The 19,147-nt window shown below is 44.3% G+C and overlaps 1 protein-coding gene across 1 annotated transcript; it reads left to right on the top strand.

The window, feature by feature from the left end:
• Positions 1–500: 500 nt before the first annotated feature.
• On the top strand, positions 501–17,581 carry LOC118401847 (carbonic anhydrase 4-like). Its single transcript, XM_035799467.2, has 9 exons — positions 501–609; positions 7,806–7,872; positions 7,964–7,990; positions 8,158–8,328; positions 8,464–8,612; positions 9,230–9,325; positions 9,439–9,517; positions 9,691–9,857; positions 16,118–17,581. Exons 2-9 carry the CDS (start codon positions 7,806–7,808, stop codon positions 16,307–16,309), a joined length of 948 nt encoding a protein of 315 aa, XP_035655360.1. The 5' UTR covers positions 501–609; the 3' UTR covers positions 16,310–17,581.
• The last annotated feature ends 1,566 nt before the right edge of the window (positions 17,582–19,147 follow it).

The following is a 19,147-nucleotide window of genomic DNA, read 5'->3' as shown; positions in this document are numbered from 1 at the left end:
ATTTTGCATAGTAGGATAATATCTTGGCTTTGGAACATTCTCAGCATAATGAGAAGGAAGAATTAACAACATGTTATTTTCTTCTCAATAGAGAAAGAGAGGAAAGGAGGAAAGATTGCTTCCTTTGAAGCTGGACAGTTTTTCTTCTGAAGAGAGCAAACATGCTTTTATCCAGTAGGGAGTCAAGGGGTATGAAGATATTCCCCTAATCTATATTAATCTATGGAATTTGTTTCTATGTCAGGTTGTAAATAAAGTGCATTGTGGATGTATTTTGCAGCTGTTGTATTGTTTAAAACACAATGATGAACTATAGACCAAATAGCCTACTGTTGAATCCTGTCACTTTGTTTAGGTTGACTGGTTGTGCTGCCATGAGGACTACTTACAATTAAGATTCCAGTTAGTCTTTCTGTCTTTTTTTTATTTTTACTGTAGGCCTAATGCTCTAAAGTTAGCCCAGGTGAAAGAAGCCTCAACATACACCCCCAAGGTGATCAAAAGAGGCGTGTTTAGTTTAGCTAGTTGAGGTGTGCGACTGAATAAAAAGAGGAAGGATGGGAGGCTGAGCGCACAGGACGGACAGGTGAAGACAGGTGTGGCTTCAAGGTAAGATCATTCTGGCATTGATGCAAACAGACATTGATGCCACAATATGCCCTGCTTTTAAGATATGATGGGTTCTATTTTAACAAAACTAACGCAATGGTAAATCTAAGCGCTGGCGGTAGGGCTATACAGTAGGTTTGGGGGTGTGTCAGATACAGTGGGGCAAAAAAGTATTTAGTCAGCCACCAATTGTGCAGGTTCTCCCACTTAAAAAGATGAGAGAGGCCTGCAATTTTCATCATAGGTACACTTCAACTATGACAGACAAAATGAGAAAAGAAATTCCGGAAAATCACATTGTAGGATTTTTAATTAATTTATTTGCAAATGATGGTGGAAAATAAGTATTTGGTCAATAACAAAAGTTTATATCAATACTTTGTTATATACCCGTTGTTGGCAATGACAGAGGTCAAACGTTTTCTGTAAGTCTTCACAAGGCTTTTCACACACTGTTGCTGGTATTTTGGCCCATTCCTCCATGCAGATCTCCTCTAGAGCAGTGATGTTTTGGGGCTGTTGCTGGGCAACATGGACTTTCAACTCCCTCCAAATATTTTCTATGGGGTTGAGATCTGGAGACTGGCTAGGCCACTCCAGGATCTTGAAATGCTTCTTAGGAAGCCACTCCTTCGTTGCCCGGGCGGTGTGTTTGGGATCATTGTCATGCTGAAAGACCCAGCCACGTTTCATCTTCAATGCCCTTGCTGATGGAAGGAGGTTTTCACTCAAAATCTCACGATACATGGCCCCATTCATTCTTTCCTTTACACGGATCAGTCGTCCTGGTCCCTTTGCAGAAAAACAGCCCCAAAGCATGATGTTTCCACCCCCATGCTTCCCATGCTTTGGTTTTCGTTGGATGCAACTCAGCATTCTTTGTCCTCCAAACACGACGATTTGAGTTTCATCTGACCATATGACATTGTCCCAATTTTCTTCTGGATCAACCAAATGCTCTCTAGCAAACTTCAGACGGAACTGGACATGTACTGGCTTAAGCAGGGGGACACGTCTGGCACTGCAGGATTTGAGTTCCTGGCGGCGTAGTGTGTTACTGATGGTAGGCTTTGTTACTTTGGTCCCAGCTCTCTGCAGGTCATTCACTAGGTCCCCCGTGTGGTTCTGGGATTTTTGCTCGTCCTTGTGATCATTTTGACCCCACGGGGTGAGATCTTGCGTGGAGCCCCAGATTGAGGGATAATTGCTCCCACAGTTGATTTCTTCAAACCAAGCTGCATACCTATTGCAGATTCAGTCTTCCCAGCCTGGTGCAGGTCTACAATTTTTTGTTTCTGGTGTCCTTTGACAGCTCTTTGGTCTTGGCCATAGTGGAGTTTGGAGTGTGACTGTTTGAGGTTGTGAACAGGTGTCTTTTATACTGATAACAAGTTCAAACGGGTGCCATTAATACAAGTAACGAGTGGAGGACAGAGGAGCCTCTTAAAGAGGAAGTTACAGGTCTGTGAGAGCCATAAATCCTGCTTGTTTATAGATGACCAAATACTTATTTTCCACCATAATTTGCAAATAAATTCTTTAAAAATCCTACAATGTGATTTTCTGGATTTTTTTCCCTAATTTTGTCTGTCATAGTTGAAGTGTACCTATGATGAAAATTACAGGCCTCTCTCATCTTTTTAAGTGGGAGAACTTGCACAATTGGTGGCTGACTAAATACTTTTTTGCCCCACTGTATACTTACTGTATGTGTGCTATTTTTATTTTATGGGCGCAGATGCTGGCAGTGGCGTGAAAGGTCTGGGTTTTTATGAATAAACAAGTTGTGGGTGTGTCGAGGCTTGGTCCGTCAATGGCTGGCCAATCATTACATGCTCAATGGCTAAATATGTGGTTTCTTCCAATTACTTATTGTATCGTTTGTATTGCATTGTCATCGACTTCAATTTGAATGTTAGTCCATTATAGCCTAGTTCTTAAATTGCCTACCTCATATTTGAAAAATATGTTGAACATGTTTGTAGTCCACATTGTTCTAACTGCATTGCTTCAATATGGGGGGCACTCAGAGTCTGAGCAGGGGTGGGTGAACACAGGGGCCATGGAGGTTGGAGTGGGGATTTCATTTTTAAATTTAATTTTACCTTTATTTAACTTGGTAAGTCAGTTAAGAACAAATTCTTATTTACAATGACAGCCTACCCTGGCCAAACCCGTATGATGCTGGGCCAATTGTGCACAGCCCTGTGGGACTCCCATTCATAGACGGATGTGATGCAGCCTGGTTTCAAACCAGGTACTGCAGTGACAGCCTCACTCTAGTCTCCCAAGAGGCTCCCGTGTGGTGGGTTACCAGGTGCACAGAGTCTGTTTCAGGGTAACCAGGTGCACCGAGCATGTTTCGGGGTAACCAGGTGCACCGAGCATGTTTCGGGTTACCAGGTGCATGTGGTTCCTAACAGCGGAAATATAGATGTCTTAGTGTCTGGGAAGGGGTGCCCCGTTTCGCCTGGTGGGCAAGGTTATGGAGATGGCTGAGGCTCGGTCGGGATGCGAGGATGGGTGATGCCCAGTGAGATGTTGACCGGTGTCGACTGGGTTGTCAACAGGTTAGGGAGAGTAGGTGTGTCGGCCTGCAGGTCTGTAGTTCCAGGGAGTAAGCTATACGTTCTCAGGTCCAGGGAGAGAGCAGGCAGGCAGGGAGTGTAGGCCTAGAGGTCTGGAGTCAGAGGTCACCAGGTCAATGGGGGCCTGGCTAGAGGCCCAAATTAATAGGTGTGTGAGTGACACTGTCCTTCAGGGGAACAGAGCAGGCAATTAATGTAAAATCGTGTGAGATTAAAATGGACTAACCAAAATGGACTAACATGTAAAAGGCTTGTCAGTTGATATTCTGAAAGTAGTTTGAGGGTTGTAGGTCACATGACGAGGGAACTATTGAAATGTAAAAAGTAAAAAAATGAATGTATAGCCGTGTGAGATTAAATTTGACAAACTAAAGGGTGTACAATATAGAAGGGTAGTCAGTGGACATTCTGAACCTTGGTTGAGTCCAGTAGGTCACATGACCAAGAAGCTTTTGAAATGAGAAAGTTTGAAAAATTAATGTAAAATCTTGTGAGATGAAAATGGACAAACTAAAAAGTGTGCAATATAGAAGGGTAGTCAGTGGACATTCTGAACCTTGTTTAAGGTCAGTAGGTCACATGACCGAGGAGCTATTGAAATTCAAATGTTTGCAAAATTCATCTAAAACATGTGACATGAAAATGGACAAACTAAAGGGTGTGCAATGTGTAGTCCCACCGAGTGTACATTCTTAAACTTGTTTGAGGTCAGTAGGTCACATGACCAAGGAGCTTTGAAATTAGAAATATTGAAAAACATTGAAAATCAATGTAAAATCGTTTGAGATGAAAATGGACAAACAAAAGGTTGTGCTACATATACGGCTACTCAGTGGATATTCTGAACGTAGCTTGAGGGTTGTAGGTAATAAGACTAAGGAGCTATTGAAATTCGAATCTTAAAAAAAAAACATCTCATGAGATGCAAATGGGCAAAAAAAGGATGTCCAACGTGTAGGCCCACTGAGTGTACATTATGAATCTTTTTTGAGGTGTTTATTTTAATTTAATTTAATTTCACTTTTATTTAACTAGGTAAGCTAGTTGAGAATAAGTTCTCATTTACAACTGCGACCTGGCCAAAATAAAGCAAAGTAGTGCAATACAACAACAAAACATAATTACACATGGAATAAACAAGCATACAGTCAATAACACAAAATAAAAAATAAAAAAATAAAGTCTATAAACAGTGTGTGCAAATGGCGTGAGGAGGTAAGGCAATACATAGGCCAATAAATAGCGAAGTAACTACAGTTTAGCAAATTAACACTGGAGTGATAAATAGCAGATGATGATGTTCAAGTAGAAATGCTGGTGTGCAAAATAGCAGAAAAGTAAATAAAAACAATATGGGGATGAGGTAGGTAGATTGGGTGGGCTATTTACAGATCGGCTATGTACAGCTGCAGCGATCGGTTAGCTGCTCAGATAGCTGATGTTTAAAGTTAGTTAGGGAAATATAAGTCTCCAGCTTCAGCGATTTTTCCAATTCGTTCCAGTCATTGGCAGAAGAGAACTGGAAGGAAAGGCGGCCAAAGGAGGTGTTGTCTTTGGGGATGAGCAGTGAGATGTACCTGCTGGAGCGCGTGCTACGGGTGGGTATTGTTATCGTGACCAGTGAGCTGAGCTAAGGCGGAGCTTTACTTAGCGTAGACTTATAGATGACCTGGAGCCAGTCGGTCTGGCGACGAGTATGTAGCGAGGGCCAGCCAACTAGAGCATACAGGTCGCAGTGGTGGGTGGAATAAGGGGCTTTGGTGACAAAACGGATGGCACTGTGATAGACTGCATCCAGTTTGCTGAGTAGAGTATTGGAAACTATTTTGTAAATGACATCGCTGAAGTCGAGGATCGGCAGGATAGTCAGTTTTACGACGGTATGTTTGGCAGTGTGAGTGAAGGAGGCTTTGTTGCGAAATAGGAAGCCAATTCTAGATTTACATTTGGATAGGAGATGTTTAATATGAGTCTGGAAGGAGAGATTACAGTCTAGCCAGACACCTAGGCATTTGTAGTTGTCCACATATTCTAATTCAATCGTCCAGAGTAGTGATGCTAGTCAGGCGGGCAGGTGTGGACAGCGAACGGTTTAAAAGCATGCATTTGGTTTTACTAGCTTTTAAGAGCAGTTTGAGGCCATGGAAGGAGTGTTGTATAGGCATTGAAGCTCGTTTGGAGGTTAGTAACACAGTGTTCAAAGAAGGGCCAGATGTATACAGAATGGTATCGTCTGCGTATAGGTGGATCAGGGAATCACCCGCAGCAAGAGCCAGAGACTGCCAGAGGTCCGGACAACAGGCCCTCCGACTTGACACACTGAACTCTATTTGGCAAGTAGTTGCTGAACCAGGCGAGGCAGTCATTTGAGAAACCAAGGTTGTTTAGTCTGCCGATAAGAATACGGTGATTGACAGAGTTGAAAGCCTTGCCCAGGTCAATGAAGACGGCTGCACAGTACTGTCTTTTATTGATTGTGGTTATGATATTGTTTAGTAGCTTGAGCGTGGCTGAGGTGCATCCGTGACCAGCTCGGAAACCGGACTGCACAGCGGAGAATGTACGGTGGGATTCTAAATGGTCAGTGATCTGTTAATTAACTTGGCTTTTGAAGACTTTAGAAAGGCAAAGCAGGATGGATAAAGGTCTATAACCGTTTGGGTCTAGAGTGTCACCCCCTTTGAAGAAGGAGATGACCGCGGCAGCTATCCAATCTTTAGGGATCTCAGGCGATACGAAAGAGAGGTTGAACAGACTGGTAATAGGGGTTGCAACAAACAACAAATATTGCAACAAAGATAATTTTAGAAAGAGAGGGTCCAGATTGTCTAGCCCAGCTGATTTGTACGGGTCCCGGTTTTGCAGCTCTTTCAGAACATCTGCTATATGGATTTGGGTGAAGGAGGAGCTAGGGAGGCTTGGGCAAGTAGCTGCGGGGGGTGCCAAGCTGTTTTTCGGGGTTGGGGTAGCCAGGAGGAAAGCATGGCCAGCCGTAGAGAAATGCTTGTTGAAATTCTCGATTATCATGGATTTATCGGTGGTGACAGTGTTACCTAGCCTCAGTGCAGTGGGCAGCTGGGAGGAGGTGCTCTTATTCTCCATGGACTTTACAGTGTCCCAAAACTTTTTGGAGTTAAAGCTACAGGATGCAAATTTCTGTTTGAAAATTTTTAAAATAAATAATTTAAAATAGTTTGAGATGTAAACCGGGAAAAAAAGTGTGTGCAATGCCATCGGGTTAGCTGGAACCCGTTTTAAACGTTTTAGGAGTAATGGTTTAAGAGCTAATGAAATGTGAACATTTTGATTTGTCACTATTTTGACGGTCCCTCAGTGCTGTTTGTGGATGTAAGGAAAAATACAGGTGAATATGAGTTGAATATCCAACTTGAATCTGTCTTTACCTCGGTATTATGAACTGCGGTACGGTTAATACCGGCTTTTTGTGGGTCTTAACTTCCCATTAGTGCTGTATGAAAATGGCACCTTTGTGTCAGTTTAAAAGGACACACCTCAAATATTGCCACCCCTATCCCTCAGCACAAGTGAGCTGATGTTAGACAGCTACATTTCTGTACCTGGCGTTCAGAATGGAAAATGCCAGTGTGCAAGTCTTTTTTTAACAGAATTGCAAACTATAATGTCCGTTTGACACTTGCGCCTCCTTACCGTGAGATGAAAATAGAGCCCAACATGTTTTAAGTGGTGCACATCTCATTTTTTTGGCCTGGCTAATACATTATTTGTTTGTTTTCAGGCTGCCTAGTAATTTACCAAGGTATGAATTGTATAGAGTGTGAGGTTGGGGAATCCAGTCATGTAAAAAAATATTTTTAAATATGATTGCACTATGAAATATTTATAATTGCTCCCATCTGTCACTTGCACTTATGTTAGCTTTTTTCAAAAGCATCAGAACCAACCGAACATTTCAACTACAACAACATTCTCAGTAAAAGGTTATAGAAACGTTTTACTTGCTATAATAACAAAATAATTTTAATGAATTGCATTTATATAGCTCCTTTCTGGATGCTTAAAGCACTCACCTCATCCACCACCAATTTGTAGTACCCACATGGATGATGCAGGCAACCACTTGTGCCAGAACGCTGAACACATATTAGCTATCAGGTCGATAAGTGAGGAGTGATATATGCCAATTATGAATGAGGGGGATTATTACATGGCAATGATGGAAATGGGGCCAGGTTGATAATTTACAGATTAGGATGATGATGATAAAAATAATGAATAACGCAATAATCCACATTATAATTCACATTTCCTGTTGCTGCAGGATTATTTTCCTGCTGTCGCAAACTGGGTCAAATTAAGATCCTACATCTGTAGCCAGGACATCGGGTTAACACCCCTACTCGCTATGAAATGTGGTTGTTTATCTACCTTAGTTGAATTACCTGACTAAGTTGCTCTAGATAAAATCGTCAAATAAAATGTAAATTTGTGGGATGTTGAAATCAAGGCCAGGGCGGACTGACCAAATTTCAACCACATTTCAACCACATTTCAACATCCATGGCTCTTCCGATGTCGGTCGGTGCATAGTGGTCTCTCTATTCATAATTTCCTATACCTCGCTTTCAGATGAATCGACTTGTGGTTATCGTTGCGACACTCTTTGTCCCCACTACATACGGTGCTGCAGGCGGTTGTAAGTGATTATTCTATTATTTTGTTGGACTGTGACTTTTCTATCAATGTTGTGACTCTGCATAACTTTTTCCCTTCTTCAATTGTAACAGTGTGGTGTTACCATGATCCTAGTTGTGGTAAGTATTGATTTTATCCACTGATTACAGTGTAATTTCTACTCACAAATTGAAGTGATTGCGATAGCAGTGGATAATAAACTAGAGAATTGATTTATTAGCATATTATATGACCCTTATAAAACGATGGTACATTGACACCATGGTATGATTGATTCCATGTTAAGATGACACCACTTGGTCCAACATTGTCACTGAACATTGCAATGGATCCCGTCAGTCTCCCATCAACATCGTCTCCGCATCAGCAGTGGGCGATGAAACCCTGACTGCCTTCACTTTCACTAAATACGGAGACAACTCCACAATGAACAAGATCAAGAACACTGGCAAAACTGGTGAGGAGAATGGATGGATGCCTTGCTTTGTCAATCCATGCACACAAAGTCCCACTTGAGGAAAATGTATGTACTAAACCAGGAACCTTCATTTTCGAAATGTAACCAATTCCTCTCCTCCTCTCTTTCTTTCAGTCAAAGTGACGCTCGCGAGTGGTGTCCAGGTTACAGGTGGGGCACTGTCTGAGGCCTATGACAGCCTGCAGTTTCACCTCCACTGGGGGAATGGTACCTCAGTACCTGGGTCGGAGCACACAGTGGATGGAACACGCTACCCCATGGAGGTATGGAAAGGTTCAACACAACATTGCTGCGTTCTGATTCTCTAACCTTCTCCAGAATTATGCCCCCTCCCTTCCACACTCCCACTTCTTGGATTTGTGAAAGCATGGCTGGAAGGAATTTCCACCATATTCCAAACACTAATCCATTCCTTTTAAATTCATGCAGGGAAGAGTGTATGCGTGCACTTTGGGAGAAGGGTTGAGATTCTGAATGTAGCCCATGTCACATAGGGTGACACTTCTCATACTGATGCACATATACCAAACTGCAATGGACCAATGTCAAGGTCTTCATTTAGCCTTAGTCCAGTCTGAATTATTCCCCTCCAGCCAAACTGCATCCCTGCCACTTGGTTTACTATAAATCTGACAGATGGGGAAACGTAACCTCTCTCAAATTAATAAATGGTGCAATAGTCCACTGTTGTACTGAGGCATTTATACGTTCCTTTCCTCAAGAATCGAAGCATATATATATCATTAAATGACATTTCTTTTGAACAGCTCTAAGTATGGCAGATTGTAGTCTACCTTTTTAAATGAATCATTCCAATATTTTAATTTTCCAATCGATTCAGATAACTTTTATAGATCATCTGTTATGCTTCACCTTTCAGATGCACATAGTAAATGCCAAGTCGTCGCTCAATGGCAATACGACCGCGGCCGTTGCAGACGACACGGGACTCGCTGTTCTTGGCTTCTTCATAAAGGCGAGTGGATGGTTTAACCTTCCTAGAAATGGCATCCATTTTTCCACTGTAGATTGGGCATTTCAGTGTTTTATTGCTGTTTTTGTTTATAAAGTCAATCTTGTTCCATAAAGGCCATGCCGAGTAATGTGACTGGTTCACCAGCAGCCTGGAATACTCTGACATCATACTTGGCCAACATCACACTAAAAGGTGAGAGGAGAGATTTAACTGGTTCTGATTTGATCAAGAACTACTTCCTCGAAATAAAGTTTGGAAGAGGATTTGGGTTGAATTTTTCTTTTTTAATTCAACATTTGTATTTTTCTTGTTCCATTTCAGTACCATATTATTTTGGTATATGTTTTATTTCTCTCTTCCTCCAGATGAGTATATAAACATTACTCATGATGCTTTTTCATTGGATGAGCTCCTGGAAGGGGTGGACCGCACTAAATACTACCGTTACCTTGGATCCCTGACCACTCCAAACTGCAACGAGGCTGTGGTGTGGACCATGTTCAAGGATCCCATCAAAGTCAGCCAGGATTTGGTGAGTTTGTGCAACAATTTCACAATAAACTGAATACAATTTCTACTTACCAGGAAATAAACATAGCTCCGACAAGAAACATGGACTGTATTCAAATATCTTCAAGTGCAGGATCCATTCCTTATCCATTCTGCTTTTGAAATATTATCACAGTAATGATTCCAAAATAATACCGGCCTGAGGAAAGACACATGGAACAAGGGGTTAATATGGTAATCAGGGCGAGCTGTAATCTATAACAAACCTTGTTCAGTCTCCTCAGGACGTTGAATGGCCCCACAAACTGAGGACCCAGCTTCTGGCAGGGCAGGTGGAGGGTCGAGAGCCAGACCCGGTCCCCCGGCGTGAACACCGGGGCCTCACTGCGGTGGCGGTCGGCGCTCTCCTTCTGCCACCTGATGGCCCGTTGCAGGTGCACATGGGCAGCGTCCCTTGTCTCCTCCGAGCACCGAAACCACTCATCCCCTGCAGTTGCTTCGATCTGGCTCTGATGCCACGGTGCCAGAACCGGCTGATAACCTAGTACGCATTGGAAAGGAGATAGGTTAGTGGAGGAGTGGCGGAGTGAGTTCTGGGCCATCTTTACCCAGGGGATGAAACCGCCCACTCCATCGGCCAGTCTTGGCAATAGGACCGCAGATACCTACCCACATCCTGGTTAATTCTCTCCACCTGCCCGTTACTCTCGTGGTGAAAACATGAGGTGAGGCTGACCGAGACCCCCAGACATTCCATAAATGCCCTTCAAAACCTGAACGTGAACTGGGGACCCCGATCAGAAACTATATCCTCAGGCACCCCTTAGTGCCGGAAGACGTTGGTGAACAGGGCCTCCGCAGTTTGTAGGACCGTAGGGAGACCGGGCAAAGGAAGGAGACGGAAGGACTTAGAAAACCGATCCACAACGACCAGGATCGTGGTGTTTCCTTGTGACGGAGGAATATCCGTCAAGATATTCACTGATAGGTGTGGCTATGACCGTTGTGGAACAGGTAGGGGTTGTAATTTCCCTCGGGGCAGGTGTCTAGGTGCCTTGCACTGGGCGCACACAGAGCAGGAGGAAACACAAACCCTCACGTCCTTAGCCAGGATAGACCACTAACACAGGGCACTGTCCGACCGATGCCAGGATGACCAGAGGAGGGTGACGTGTGGGCCTAATATATCAAACGGTCGCGGACAGCAGACGGAACGTACAGACATCCAACTGGACGGGCTCTGTACGTAATGCCCGCTCGATGTCCGCGTCCACCTCCCACACCACCGGTGCCACCAGGCAAGAAGCCGGAAGTATGGTGGTGGGATCCGTGGACTGCTCCTCTGTGTCATACATCCGGCAAAGTGCGCCTGCCTTAGCGTTCTGGGAACCTGGTATGTAGAGGATAGGGTGAAAACAAAAAGGGTGAAAAACATAGCCCACCCTGCCTGGCGAGGGTTCATTCTCCTCGCCGCCCGGATGTACTCCAGATTGGGGTGATCAGTCCAAATGAGAAAAGGGTGTTTAGCTCCCTCAAGCCAATGCCTCCACACCTTCAGAGCCTTGACGACAGCCAACAACTCCCGGTCCCCCACATCATAGTTACGCTCCGCCGAGCTGAGCTTTTTCGAAAAGAAAGCACAGGGGCAGAGTTTTTGTGGCGTACCCGAGCGCTGAGACAGTACAGCTCCTATCGCAGCCTCGGACGCGTCCACCTCCACTATAAATGCCAAGGAGGGGTCAGGATGAGCCAGCATGGGAGCCGAGGTAAACAGAGCCTTTAGGTGACCAATAGCCCTGTCTGCCCCAGCTGACCACTGCAGTCGCACCGGCCCCCCATTCAGCAATGAGGTAATGGGAGCCTCTACTTGATCAAAGCCCCGGATAAACCTCCAGTAGTAGTTGGCAAACCCTAAGAACCTATGCACCTCCTTTACCGTGGTTGGAGTCGGCCAATTACGCACGACTGAAATGTGGTAATTTTCCATCTCCACCCCTGATGCGGAAAGGCGGTACCCTAGGAAAGAGACGGACTGTTGGAAGAACAGAAATTTCTCATCCTTGACGTACAGGTCATACTCCAACAGTCGACCAAGCACCCTGCACACCAGGGACATATGATCGACGCATGTAGCGGAGTATATCAGAATGTCAACGAAGACTGCGGGAGCATTCATCAACCCGTACGGCATGACATAGTCATAGTCAATTGACCTCGATAGTCAATACATCGGCGTAAGCCTCCATTCTTCTTCTTCACAAAAAAGAAACTTGAGGAGGCAGGTGAAGTGGAAGGCCGAATGTATCCCTGCCCCAGAAATTCGGAGACATATGTTTCCATAGCCGCCGTCTCCTCCTGTGACAGAGGATACAAGTGACTCCTGGGAAGTGCTGCGTCTACCAGGAGATGTATCGCACAATCCCCCCGTTGATGGGCTGGTAGTTGAGTCGCCTTTGTCTTACAGAAGGCGAGAGCCAAATCGGCATATTCAGAGGGGATGTGCACAGTGGAGACCTGGTTTGGACTTTCCACCGTAGTTGCACCTATGGAAACACCTACACACCTCCCCGAGCACTTACGTGACCATCCCTTGAGAGCCCTCTGTTTCCACGAAGTAGTGGGGCCATGATAGGCCAACCAGGGTAGGCCCAGCACCACGGGAAATGCAGGAGAATCAATAAGGAAGAGACTAATTCTCTCCTTATGACCCTCCTGCGTTATCATGCATAAGGGAGCGGTGGTCTCCCTAATCAGCCCTGACCCTAATGTCCGACTATCTAAGGCGTGCACAGGGAAGGGCATATCAACAGGAACAGTAGGGATCCCTAAACTATGTGCAAATGAACGATCAATAAAGTTCCCAGCTGCGCCTGAATCTACTAGCGCCTTATACTGGGAATGCAGGGAAAACTCAGGAAATTATATGAACACAAGCATGTGAGCAACAGGGAGCTCTGGTTGAGTCGGGTGCCTACTCACCTGGGATGATCCAACAGTGCCCTGCCTGCTACCTCGACTCCCTGCAGAACCTCCCCAGCAATGACCAGCAGTGTGTACTCTGCGGCCACAGGTGGTGCAGGGAATGTCCCCCCTCCGGTCCCCCTCAGAGCAGCACCTCCTTGCTCCATAGGTGTCGGATCGGAGGTGCTGGGGGATGGAACTGACGGACCCCGATCCGGACGTCCACGGGCAGCCAACAGGTTATCCAGCCGGATGGATAGGTCAACCAGCTGGTCAAATGTAAGGGTGGTGTCTCTGCAGGCTAGCTCCCGATTAACGTCCTTGCGTAGACTACACCTGTAGTGGTCGATCAGGGCCCGCTCATACATCCCGTGCCGGCGGCCAGAGTTCGAAGTCCAGTGCAAAGTCTTGTGTGCTCCTCATCCTCTGTCTAAGATGAAACAAGCGTTCCCCCGCCGCTCTTCCTTCAAGTGGATGATCGAAAACCGCCCGGATACGGCGGGTGAAATCCTCATAGTTGCCAACGTCGCTCCTTCCTTTCCCCAGACGGTGTTGGCCCAATTCAAGAGCTTTCCCAGATACACAGGAGATGAGGGCGTTTACACCCTCGCGTCCCGAAGGAGCCGGGTGGACGGTTGCCAGGTAGAGCTCCAGCTGGACAAGGAACCTCTGGCACCCGGCAGCCATCCCATCATATTCCCTCGGGAGCTCGAGCCGAATCCCACTGGGTTCAGGTGAAGGAGGGGTGGACAGCGGTGTGGCTTGTTGTGGGAGCTGGGGTGATGATGATGGGGTTGCTGGAAAACCCCCTCTCTCCCATCGCTCCATAGTTTGCAGCACGCGATCCATGGCTGTGCCGAGACTCCGCAACATAGTCGCGTGCTGCTGGACGCTCTCCTCCACAGGTATAGGAGGGCCGTGTGCACCTGCTGACTCCATTAGGTCGGGTGCGTGTTTCTGTCAAAGGTCTAGGTGATGCTGGTAAGGCGGAGTCAGGCTCAGGACACAGAGATGAGTAATACCGGAACTTTACTTCAAAACAATATTCCATGAAGGAGACAAAATAATCCAGTACACAAAACGAGACAACTTGGCAATAACAAACACGCACAAAATCAAGGGGGAAACCAGAGGGTTAAAGAGTGGAACAATGATTATGGAATGGAAACCAGGTGTGTACAATGAAGACAAAACAAATGGAAAATGAAACGTGGATCGGTGGCGACTAGAAAACCAGTGACGTCGACCGCCAAACGCCACCCGAACAAGGGGAGGGACCAACTTCGGCTGAAGTAGTGACAGGGTCAAACGTTTCAGGTAGCCTTCCACAAGCTTTCCACAATATGTTGGGTGAATTTTGGCCCATTCCTCCCGACAGAGCTGGTGTAACTGATTCAGGTTTGTAGGCCTCCTTGCTCGCACACACTTTTTCAGTTCTGCCCCAAAACGTTCTATGGTATTGAGGTCAGGGCTTTGTGATAGCCTCTCCAATACCTTGACTTTGTTGTCCTTAAGCCATTTCGCCACAACTTTGGAAGTATGCTTGGGGTCATTGTCCATTTGGAAGACCCATTTGCGACCAAGCTTTAACTTCCTGACTGATGTCTTGAGATGTTGCTTCAATATATGTCAACATAATTTTCCTTCCGCATGTTGCCATCTATTTTGTGAAGTGCATCAGTCCCTCCTGCAGAAAAGCACCCGACAACATGCTGCTGCCACCCCCGTGTTTCATGGCTGGGATGGTGTTCTTTAGCTTGCAAGCATCCCCCTTTTTCCTCCAAACATAACGATGGTCACCATGGCCAAACAGTTCTATTTTTGTTCCATCAGACCAGAGGACATTTCTCCAAAAAGTACGATCATGTGCAGTTGCAAACCGCAGTCGGGCTTTTTTATGGCGGTTTTGGAGCAGTGGCTTCTTCCTTGCTGAGCGGCCTTTCAGTTTATATCGATATAGGACTCGTTTTACTGTGGATATAGATACTTTTGTCCCGGTTTCCAAACAGCTTCTTTGCTGTTGTTCTGGGATTGACTTGCACTTTTTGCACCAAAGTACGTTCATCTTTAGGAGACAGAAGGCGTCTCCTTCCTGAGCGGTGTGACGGCTGCGTGGTCCCATGGTGTTTACACTTGCGTACTATTGTTTGTACAGATGAACATGGCACCATCATGCGTTGCTCCAAGGATGAACCAGAATTGTGGAGGTCTACACTTTTGTAGGTATTGGGTGTTTTCTACCACGATGTTAAGCAGAGACACTGAGTTTGAAGGTAGGTCTTGAAATACATCCATAGGTACGCCTCCAATTGACTCAAATTATGTCAATTAGCCTATCAGAAGCTTCTAAAGCCATGACATAATCTTCTGGAATTTTCCAAGCTGTTTAATTTTTATTTTACTAGGCAAGTCAGTAAAGAACAAATTCTTATGTTCAAAGACAGCCGAGGAACAGTGGGTTAACTACATTGTTCAGGAGCAGAATGACAGTATTGTATCTGGTCAGCTCGGGATTCAAACTTGCAACCTTTCAGTTACTAATCCAATGCGCTAAGCACTAGGCTCCCCTGCAGCCCCAAAGGCACAATCAACTAAGTCTTTGTAAATTTTTGTCCCACTGGAATTGTGATGCTTTGAATTATAAGTTAAATAATCTGTCTGTAAATAACTGTTGGAAAAATGACTTGTGTCATGCACAAAGTAGACGTCCTCACCGACTTGCCAAAACTATAGTTTGTTAACAAGAAATGTGTGGAGTGGTTGAACAAGGAGTTTTAATGACTCCAACCTAAGTGTCTGTAAACTTCTGACTTCAACTGTATATATTCTGTATCTTCATTTTGAGCCAGTTTCAAACAGCAGGTTAATAATCCTGCAGCAACAGAAAATATGAATTATGTTGATTATACTTTTTGCATATTTTTTTACAGGGGTTGCTACATTTTTCATTAGGGAATGTCAAGTCTGAAATGAAAATCACAAACTTTAGAAAAGCTTTTTAAACCTTGAATACAGTAGAAGCAACAACAGGATGATCAAATTAAGATATCACAATCTGTACATATATTTCAGTAATTTGTCATTTTTATTCAACTTTTAACCAGAATGCAGTGACATGCCTCAAAGTTGTTTTTGTGATATATGTATATATTTACTTGGAGAGCAGTTATCTCAAAGTTTAGTTGATTTCACATTACTTGGCAGCTCAACTGAAAGTAGATGTTGAGCTGACGTTTGTGCCCAGTGGGTAAAGCCATTGGGCCAGCCTGATGTCACACTTATGTCTATGATCCTAGTAATTCATTAACCTTCTCTACTCAGATTGATCTCTTCAGCACAACAGTGCACATTGACCACAACTCCACCTCTGACTTGATGACCAACGTCTTCAGGAACATCCAGCCTGTCAACGACTGGGTGGTGACGACCCAGGGCCATCCAGCGTCGGGAGCCTCCACAATGCGCTCCTCTCTGGGCCTAATGGCCCTGGCCTGGATGCTGCTGAGGGTTTAGTGACGGCTACTAACGCCTCACCTGAAGTGCACTACCATACATACATCGATTACCAACAGGGTTCACTTTGATCCAAGGAGAAACTATTTGTTAAAGCAACAATTATAGCAAAATATCAACTTATTTATTATCCAAACATCATTAGACATGTAATTAATCTGAAAAAGAAAAATGACCGAAACATACTTATTTTAACAAAATTACAGTACATTTTAATGTACCGTATAATGAAAAAATATGTAATGTGCATTTATTTTCCAAAATTCAACCCACAATACTAAGAAGCTAATTGACCATAATTTGATTAAAGTATAATTTAGTTTTCTGAACTTTGAAGTAAATATTAATGCTGTCATATTTATGTAGTTAAAGCCACTGCCATTTAAAGAGACAGTACATCAGTTCACTTCAAAAGGTGATCCTGAGAGCCGACTTTTTGGACGACTTTATTGGAAGATTTTTATATGCACAAAATAAGGTCATTTTGGTTTTGTACACAGTCTTATGATACGTGGTATAGAAAAGTATAATCTTAGGTGAGTATGTGGATAGCTATATCTAGGCAGATGATCTGTCTTACTGGTCAAAATAATTGTTACAGGTCCCCCTCCGCCCTCTGGTGGTATGAATAACTTGTAATTAAAGTATGTCTACAGAAAAACCTTGATAAAAAAACGATTCCTATTTATCAAATTACAATAGGCGGAATTGTGTGTTTTGGCCTGGGTTCAAAACAGTTACTGAGGATTAAAGGGATGTTGACATGGTTTCTGCCTTAGAATGACAAGACAATTGATGAACATTGACAAACGGCCATTCCTTTAGTCAATGCAGTTTTACCAGTTGTCGTGAAAGGTCATTGTATGTCAACAGCAGTATAGAAGACTGAGGGCGGTGGTAGACTTAGGTGGTATACCTGAATGCATGTCTCAGTGTGCCTAAATTACTTTTCCACATGTACACTATTGCCTCAATGAATTCTGTATATTTAGTAATGCTGAATTTTGTAATTAGGTGGGAGGTGGGAATTTACCAGTTGTGAAGTAGTAAATACCATTTAGATGAATTCATGTCCTTTGATCTCGTTGAAAAATCCCAATTGGCTAATGGCCAACCATCTGCGTCAACCAACATTTAAATGTCCAGCTATCATGTTTGTAAACAAATTATAGAGTAAAAAAAGAAACATTAATAGATTGCTTTTTGTTGTTATATTTTACATGACTCCTTCATGCTTTGTTGAATATGAACTTTCTTGATTACCCAACGGTGGGACAGACTGTTTGTCTGCTTATTACCTACAATTGATCAATTGAAAGTTAGTTACTTTAAGGAGCAGTTCACTCTCTGTGGGTCTAACCCCAAGAAGTTCTGGAAAATGGTTAAAGACCTGGAGAATAAACCCTCCTCTTCACAGCAGCCCATGTCACCTAAAGTTGATGATGTGGTTGTTACTGACAAGAAGCACATGGCTGAGCTTTTTATTCACCACTTCATTAAGTCAGGTCTACTATTTGACTCAGCCATGCTTCCTTGCCTGTCCAACAATTTGTCATCTCCTTCCCCTTCTAATGTGACCAGCCCCGATACTCCTCCCTTTTTTCCCCTGCTCCGCTACAAAGTCCCTCCCTGCAGGAGGTCACTGAGTCCGAGGTGCTAAAGGAGCTCCTTACACTTGACCCTAAAAAACATCTGGGTCAGATGGTTTAGACCCTTTTTTCTTAAGGTTGCTGCCCCTATAATCGGCAAGCCTATATCTGACCTTTGAAACCTGTCTCTCCTCTCTGGGGAAGTTCCCATTGCTTGAAAGGCAGCCATACCCCTCTCCCCACAGGTTTGATTACTACCTCTGAGGGTTTAGAGCTTGAGGTAGTCACCTCATACAAGTACTTGGGAGTAAGGCTTGACGGTACACTGTCCTTCTCTCAGTACATATCAAATCTGCAGGCTAAAGTTAAAACTAGACTTGGTTTCCTCTATCGTAATCATTCCTCGTTCACCCCAGCTGCCAAACTAACCCTGATTCAGATGACCATCCTACCCATGCTAGATTACGGAGACATACTTTATAGATCGGTAGGTAAGGGTGCTCTAGAGCGACTAGATGTTCTTTACCATTCGGCCATCAGATTTGCTACCAATGATCCTTATAGGACACATCACAACACTCTATCCCTTCTGTAAACTGGTCTTTCTGTATACCAGTCGGCAACCCTCACTGGTTGATGCTTATTTATAAAAACCTTCTTAGGCCGCACTCACCCCTATCTGAGATATCTACTGCAGCCCTCATCCTCCACATACAACACCCATTCTGCCAGTCACATTCTGTTAAAGGTCCCCAAAGCTCTCACATCCCTGGGTCGCTTTCCTTTTCAGTTCGCTGCAGCTAGCGACTGGAATGAGCTGCAACAAACACTCAAACTGGACAGTTTTTATCTCAATCTCTTCATTCAAAGACTCAATCATGGACAATATCAATATTGTTGTTGTGTTGTGTTGCTAATTATCATGGGGCGGCAGGTAGCCTAGTGGTTAGATCGTTGGGCTAGTAACAGGAAGGTTGCAAGATCAAATCTTTGAGCTGACAAGGTGCAAATCTGTCGTTCTGCCCCTGAACAAGGCAGTTAGCCCACTGTTCCTAGGCCATCATTGAAAATAAGAATTTGTTCTTATCTGACTTGCCTGGTAAAAAAATGCACACTCTTACTGACAGTTGTGTCTGCTTTGTGCAATGTATTGTTGTCTCTACCTTCTTGCCCTTTGTGCTGTTGTCTGTGCCCAATGTTTGTACCCTGTGTTGTGCTGCTACAACGTTGTGCTGCCATGTTGTGTTTT

Source organism: Oncorhynchus keta, chromosome 23 (assembly GCF_023373465.1).
Source record: "Oncorhynchus keta strain PuntledgeMale-10-30-2019 chromosome 23, Oket_V2, whole genome shotgun sequence".
NCBI lineage: Eukaryota > Metazoa > Chordata > Actinopteri > Salmoniformes > Salmonidae > Oncorhynchus > Oncorhynchus keta.
The sequence above is the reverse complement of the archived record's forward strand: the minus strand, read 5'-3'. Positions and strand labels throughout refer to the sequence as shown.

Bases quoted from the DNA above. Each gene is read 5' to 3' on its own strand.
- LOC118401847 (XM_035799467.2), top strand. From the start codon at position 7,806: ATGAATCGACTTGTGGTTATCGTTGCGACACTCTTTGTCCCCACTACA. The intron at 7,991-8,157 runs GTAAGTATTGAT...TTCCATGTTAAG, and splicing joins TTACCATGATCCTAGTTGTG to ATGACACCACTTGGTCCAAC. The intron at 9,858-16,117 runs GTGAGTTTGTGC...TTCTCTACTCAG, and splicing joins TCAAAGTCAGCCAGGATTTG to ATTGATCTCTTCAGCACAAC.